At 48.3% G+C, this 7,723-nt stretch overlaps 1 protein-coding gene across 1 annotated transcript in view; it reads right to left on the bottom strand.

The window, feature by feature from the left end:
- The window catches only part of SLIT1 (slit guidance ligand 1), a 185,517-nt gene that overhangs the window by 25,384 nt on the left and 152,410 nt on the right, over positions 1-7,723 (bottom strand). The window contains exons 22-25 of the mRNA XM_019639006.1: positions 6,722-6,790; positions 5,493-5,564; positions 3,833-3,904; positions 2,926-2,997 (exon numbers count right to left, since the gene is read on the bottom strand). Coding sequence (XP_019494551.1) covers positions 2,926-2,997; positions 3,833-3,904; positions 5,493-5,564; positions 6,722-6,790 — 285 coding nt within the window. The remainder of the gene's footprint in view (positions 1-2,925; positions 2,998-3,832; positions 3,905-5,492; positions 5,565-6,721; positions 6,791-7,723) is intronic.

Below are 7,723 nucleotides of genomic sequence, written 5' to 3' on the forward strand. Positions count from 1 at the left end.
CCCCCAATTCCCCAATAAAAATCTTTATTAAAAAAAAGGGGGATCCAAAGGTGGGACAGGCGGACCCCACCAGATGCTTGAAAGCCTTGCCTGGAGAGGTGGAAAGCTGAAGCAGACACCTGGCACAGCCCGGGGGGTGAGCAAAGGAGGCTGCATGGGCCCAGAGCAGCAGCAGACCTTGGCGCTTGGCATAGAGGAGCACAGATGCTCTCTGGAAAGAAGCACCCCCAGTTTGGGTCCTCAGAATTCCGAACATCAGCAAAAAATGAGCTCAGAACCACAAATGACCAAACACAGATGGAAAGAAGCCCCTGTGAATGGGCATCATCAGAAACAATGAACAACACTGGCCCTGCCTGGCCTTTGTCCAGAGCCACCGTCTCCATCCAGGGTCCCGCCTGCCTCATTCCATCCCATCTAGCCTGCACATGTCACTATGCTTTCCAGTTTTCTACAATTCAATTCTCCCACGGTACCCTTCAATCTGTAGAATAAAGTCCAAACTCCCTAGCATGGCACAAAGGCCCTTCACAACAGAATTCCAATGTCCCTTTCCAGATGAATCTCTCCCCACCTCACACTCCTCATCCAAACAAAACCCCTCTATCCGATGCTGGACAACATAGAGTCCCTGAATATGTCATTTACTCTCTTGCCTCCACACCTTTGCATGTGCTGTTCCCTCTTCCTAGAATGTCCTTCTCCATCTTCTCCAAACAGCAAACACCTAGTCCCTTTCTAATGCAACATAAGTGGCTCCTCCTCTGTGACACTCCTCAGAGTTCCCTAGAGTTAGTACCTGCTGCCTTTGAGTTCGCTTTATAATATCCCAGATGGTAACAAGGGCAGAAACCTTGTATTAGTAAATTCTTCCGCACTTGACTCACTGTGGTTACTCAGGACACATTTATTGAGGCAATAAAGACTAAATAAAGAGCTTTGGAATCAGACACACCTGTGTACAAATCTTGTCTGTCATTTCCTACCTTTATAACTTAGGGAAGCTGCTTAACTTTTCAGAAACTGGGACTGCATAATGGAAATAATAAATCCTACCACCTAGGACACAGCCCCTCAGCCCTTCCACTCCTGTGGCAGACATCACTAATCAATCGCCACAATCTCCCCACTGAGGCCACACTGGCCCTGGAATCCAATGTGGGCTCAAGGCAGTCCCTGCCAAATTTGTGCAGCTGGCACGGAGCACAAATCCTACTTCTCATTTCCGTCATGGAGTAAACAAGACGCCACAGATAAAGTGTTTCACGTAGCAAAGTATTTGTCCCAAGCAGACCCTCAATGAATGACGCTTATTATGATTTTATTTCCTCAAGTCTAAAATTGTTAGACACACAACTGATTTACCATGCTTTGGAGGTGGGGGAGGGGGTGGGGAAATATTACCATATTAAATATACAGATGATTTGTAAGATACACTCTGATTTCAGAGATTAAAATATGGGAAAGGTGAATCTTAGAAATGAGAAAATCCAGTGAGATTGTTGAGTGAATGAATTTCAAATAGAGATGCTGGGGACCCCAAAAGGCTCTCTGACCTGGGTGTGCCTGCCCACTCAGGCCCTGGGCACTCGGGTGTGGGGTAGAGAGCAAGAGGATGCGGCGACGCCTGGGTCCCCACCACAGCCCATCTGGCCTAAACGCTTCCTCGGCCTGGAGCTGAGATGCCAGGAGAGAAAGCTCTGTGCCCAGACCCATCTCCAGAATTAGCCCACTGTTTCTTTATGTATTCACTTTTTTTATTGCGGTAAAATACATGTAACACAAAATTTTCCATTTGGGCCATTTTAAGTGTATAATTCGGTGGCACCAATTACCTTCACGATGCTGTGCAACTATCACCACTACCTGGTCCCCCCCCCCCAATTTATTTTATCACCCTAAACAGAAACTCTACACCATTAAACAAAAATTCCCTATTTCCCCCTGCTCCCAGCACCTGGAAGCCACCATTCTCCCTTCTGTCGCTATGAACTGAACTATTCTGGGTACCTCCTATCAGTGGAATCGTGCAATATTTGTCCTTTTGTGTCTGTGTTAGCTCTCTTCGCAAGTCTTCCAGGTTCATCCATGTTGTAGCGTCTGTCAGAACTTCATTCCTTTTTATGGCTGGATTATATCCCATTGTAAATATATACCATATTTTGTTTATCCATTCATCTGTTGACGGACACGGGTTGTTTTTGCTTTAGGGCCATTGTGTAAATAGTGCTGCTATGAACATGGGTGTACAAGGAAGAGCACCATTATCTGTTAGAGTCCCTGCTTTCAGTTCTTTTGGGTATATACTTAGGAATGGAATTGCTGGGTCATGTGGTAATTCTCTGTTTAGCCATTTGAGGAATCGAGTGCATTTTAAGAATCCTCATGGCTCTGCCAGCTAAATGGTTTTGGAAGCAATTCTACGTCCCATTATATACTTCTCGAGGGCAGTAAATTTCTGGAGCTTATCCCCTACCATGTGACATCAGAGGCATAATACTAGTGTTGTCCTTAAGAGCACGGGCTCTCAAGACACAAGGCTCTGGTCCCTACCAGCTATGCAACTTTGGGCGAGTTTCTCACATTTTCTGGGCCTGTTTCCTCACATGTAAAATGGGAATAATAGTAGCTATGTTGTAGGATTGCTGTGAGAATGAAATTAGCTCATGCAGGGAAAGTGCTTGGCAACCAATAAATGGTCACTACTTCTTTGATTATTGCTTGTGAAGAATTGTTCTCAAATTCCGTTGTCGTGACTGATAAAACTTTGAATGTGTAAGAGTCTGAGATAGGGAGCATTTGATGTTCACAAGATACATTAGTTTCAGGGTAAAAGCAACAAACTCTTACAGTATCAGGAGGCGAGGTCTTTATTGGAATCCAAATTCTGCTTAAATCCAAAGAATGGGGCCAGAGTTACTTACAGGTGAGACAAGGAGGTCACGTCTGCAAAGATGCCCTCTGGGAGGGTGGAGATGTCATTGCCATGCAGGGACCTGAGGACAGAAGAGGCTGTCGCTGTCTCAGTCAGAGACAGAGACATGAGAGCTGATGGGGGGACAGGTGCCGCCCTCTGCGGAGAGGGGCATTGTGCTTATCCTTCAGACGACGCGTCAGTGCTATGAGGGAGATGGCTCCCAGCTCGGAGACGGACCCTGCCCTGCTGGCCAGAGGCCGGTCAGAGGGACCCCTAATGACCCAAGTAGACCACCCTGTCCCTCAGCCCCACTGGAGGACTCTATTTTTGCCATCTTAAATAACTCAAGCACCATTTCTGTTTAAGTCACAAATGGAACACTTGCAGCCAGGAGCCTAGAGGGAGGGTAGGCTTCTTATTGGTAAGGAAGTTAATGCACAAGCCATAGTTTGGGGGTGAAGGATGTCACCTTGCCCCAGTGGGGGTGGGCTACCAGGGACCCCTGTGCATGGATACACGAGGGGCTACCATAACAAGCGTGGCTGAAGGCTTTGGTCACAGGGCCAAACCCTCACAGTGGGAATTCTTAGAAAAGCTGCATGAATCTCCTGCAGCACTCTCTATCTGAACAGAAAACGCATGCAAACAAGGGGCTACCTCATCTTGGATGGTCCCGCCACCCCCCACCCCTACCCACACACTGCAAACACAATTTGGGGTAGACAGCAACCCCTAGTTCTCAGCTAGTTTCCCTTTCATTCCTCAGCCTCCTTTATCAGGGGCTTGAATGAGAGTGGACTGGCCTCCCACCTATGGACACAGGTGGCCCTGCTGGGGCCCCAGATGTGGGGACATTTCAGCCCACCGGGTGGGTGGCAGGGCCCTCAGTGGGGCAGGTTTCCCTGGAGACTTACAGCAGGCGCAGGGAGCGCAGCCCCTGGAAGGCCAGAGGAGGGATGCACTGGAGGGCGTTGTAGCTGAGGATCCTGTGGGAAGGAAGGAAGCAGATTGGTGTTTGCCTGGGGCTGCGGAGCTGGGAGGGGTGGGGGGGTGTCAAGGGGCACGAGGAAGCTTCTGGGGGTGACAGAAGTGCTCACTGTGTTGATTGCGGTGATGGTTCCATGGGTATGAACATTAAGTCAAAACGTATCAAATTGTGCACGTTAAGTATGTGCAGTTTATTGTATATTAATTGCACCTCAATAAAGCTATTTTTAAAAATAATAACAAGAGAAAGGAGATGCTCCTATCACAGGAAAGGGCTCTGTTTCTCTTGCAGCTGCCAGGATCACTCAAAGCAGGATTTCTCGGCCTCTGCATTGTCGACAAGTCTTTGTTGAGGGGCTGTCCTGGGCACGGTAGGATGTTTAGCAGCATCCTGGCCTCTACTCCCAAGATACCAGTAGCTCCCTTCGCCCTCCTCAGCTGGGACAACCAAAAATGTTTCGGACATTGGCAAACGTTTCCTGGAGGGGCGGAATCGCCTCCCGTTGAGACCCACTGGCCCAGACCATGGCAATCTCACACACAGGCTCATGAAGACCTTGAAAGGGGAATGGTAGACCAGTAGACCCTGCCTGGGGCAGAGAGTGCAGGTGCGTGGAACCTGTGCTTCCAAGCCTCAGGCCCACATTCTGCTCCCGAGGGCTGGCTGGCTCAGGACCCCATCCTGCTTCTACTGTTGGACCACAGTAGAACCTAAGGGGGAAGTTCTGAAGTTCTTGGCACATTATCTGGAAAATGAGGTGTTGGGGCGGGGGCAGGTGAATGCGATGCACTCTTAAGCTCCAAGCAAGTATAAGGAATGCTTGTCAATGCTTTCTTGGAATACAATTAAAGCAAACACTAAAGTATCTTAGAATATGGGCACAGAAATGTTCAGAGGGTCATTGTTCACAATAGTCCAAACGGATAACAACCCAAATATCCATCCACAGTAGGACGAGGTGAGTATGGCATACTCCCACAGGGAGCCCTATACGGCAGTGAAAATGAACAGGCCACAGCTTCACACAGCACAAGCGGATCTCACAAACATCACGATAAATAAACTAAATATAAAAATAGATATTTTGTAGGATGCAATTTATATAAGGTGAAGAATGGGCAACATTAAACATTGTATAGAAATGTACTTGAGGATAAATGTACTTAATCCTATAAGGACCAAAGAAGTGATCATCATAAAAGTCAGGGTCGGGGCTGTTTTGGGCTGGGAGAGGGAGGAATAATGATCAGGAAGGGATAGGGGGACTTTTGGGGTGCAGGCTGTATTCTCATTTTTTGCCTTAGGTATCTATACATGTGTGCTAGCTTTATGATTATTTGTTAAAATGTACATTTATATTTTTTTGTAATTTTCCATATATATATATATATATATATATATATATATATATATCCTGTATTTCACAATAAAAAATGTTTTTTAGAAGTCTTTTCGGGTGGCAGGGCCTGGCGCGTTTCCAGTCGGGCGAGGGAGTGCGTATGCCATACCTGTGCATGGAGTGGGCATGGGGAAAGTCTCATTCGCCACACCACATGCCCTCCCCCCCGCCCCCCGCTGGGACTCACAGGGTGGTCAGCTGGCTCATGTTGGTGAAAGAGGAGTTGCTTAAGGAACTGATCTTGTTGTTACTTAGGTCCCTGGAAAAGACAAAAGCCCCCACAGACAGCTTCATAAGACCTGGCCCACCGTTAGTCCTCTTCCCCTCCTTTCCTTCTCAAGTGTTTCTGAGCCACCAGTGGAGCTGCCTCACATCAGACCAGAGAAAGGTTGTCTCTCTCTTTGGCACTCTGTCACCAGCCACCACCACCAGCCCCCCTCCGCCCCCGCAACCAATGGAACAATCAAAACACATTTACTAGATTATTGGCAAAGACAGATACACCTGAGCTTCAAAGCTCTGTAAGCCAACGCTACTCAAAGTGGCCAGTCCTTGAACTGAGCATCTCACAATAAGGAACTTGTGCCAAAATGCAATCGCCTATGACATGAAACACACATCTTACTGTGGCTAAATTTTTTTTTTTCATTGCAAGACTTTCTCAATGAAGGAAGCAATATGTTGATTTACTTTCCGGTATAAATTCCTTATCTAATTGTGGACTCATTACAAACAGTTCCCAGGCTGCCACTGGTCCCCAGAGCACACTTAGAGTAGTGCTGCTCTGAGCCACACTAAGATGGAACATTTCTGGACTTCTTTTTGGTGGAATCGGGGCAATGAGCAGATAACGACAGTTGAAGTGAGGTGTTCATTAGGCTGGAGGGATAAGAGGAGTCGAACTCATTCTGAGGCTTATTTTGTATATGTTCATGAAGTGGAAAGGGTCAAAGTAAAGGTGGAAATAACAGAAAAGCAGATGTTAGCCTAAAGAAAACCTTAGCTACAGATGCATATTTGTAGCTGCCATGATTCATATTTGGTTTGAGGGCCAAGTTTGGACCAAAAAGTTTTCCCAGAATCCTCTACTTCTGGCTGCTACCTTTGCAAGGCTGACCCACATTAACAATAACTACCAGCCTAGAGGGAGGCTTGGAGAGACGGTGTGGGCAGAAGCAGGTCCCACCCAAGGGAGCCTGGAACAATGCAATTTCCAAGCATGGCCACTAGGTGGCAAACCAGCTCTATGCACAGATGTTCCCAGAGGCGGGGGTCGGAGAAATTTTAAAAACTGGATCAGCCACAAGTGGGGTCTGCAGGGAATTCCAGGAAAGCTGGAGTCACAAGGATCAGATGCTGATGGCACTCCTGTTCTCTGAGGCTGGCCTGGGGTCCTCAAGCCACCTGGATACTCACACAAGCTGCAGGTACTTAAAGGTAGACAGCTGTCCCGGAACCAGGGTGAACTGGTTCCCGTCCAGGTAGCTACAGGAGAGAACACAGCAGTTAGTGTACCATCGACGCCTCTGGCAGTGCCATGTGGGGAGAACTTTTCTCTGTAGCCAGGCCCTTCTCATTCATTCCCCTCCATCCTGGAGGCCACGCAACAGCCCAGAATTGCTCATCAGAGGACAAAATACATTAATTTCTTAGGCTGTTTAGGTAGGCGCCACCCAAAAAACTTGGTAAAAGCTACTGGCTCCCTTCCTGCTCCCCTGCCTCACTCCCTCAGCCTCCTCCCTGTTGGTGGGCTCTATCCAGGGCTCAACCCTGGGCCCACTGCTCTTCCTTCTCTGCTCTGCAGTTTTCCTGGTTAAATAGATCTGATCTGCATGTTAACAACTCCCAGGGCCACCGGCAGCGAGGCCCCCCCACCAGGGCCCCCTCTCTGCCTGCTGGCAAGCTCTCTGAGGTCAGCCCCATAGAAGCTCTAGATCCAAACAATCCCAAACTTGAGCTCGGTATTTTCCTACCCAAACTGGCTTTCCCTGACTCCATCAGCATCATGCTTCACGTCCCTAACCATCCAGGCTCAGGCCCCTGAGGGTGACTCTCCACCTCCCCCTGCAGCCAGTCCTGTGATTGCTGGCTTCGCCCACCCATTGGTGTCTCATGATTGGCTTTTGTTCTGTTCTCACATCACCCTTGACTATGCACCTGTCACCCATGCCTGGGCTCCTGCACTGCCTCTTTCTGTTCTCCCAACCTTCGTCTCCCTTCCGGGACTCACTATATACACTGCCACCTAAGTCATTGTTCTTAAAGCCAAGCCCATCAACAATTCTCCTAAAATCTCCCCAGTTCCCCATGTCCACAGTGTAGAGCTTGGGGTTCAAGAAGCTGAGAACCTGGTCGGCCGAGTGGCTCAGTTGGTTGAGCTCACTCAAGAGTGCGAGCTCTGAGCAACTAGTGGTTCGA

The sequence above is a fragment of the Hipposideros armiger genome, unplaced genomic scaffold (assembly GCF_001890085.2).
Source record: "Hipposideros armiger isolate ML-2016 unplaced genomic scaffold, ASM189008v1 scaffold_42, whole genome shotgun sequence".
Taxonomy (NCBI): domain Eukaryota; kingdom Metazoa; phylum Chordata; class Mammalia; order Chiroptera; family Hipposideridae; genus Hipposideros; species Hipposideros armiger.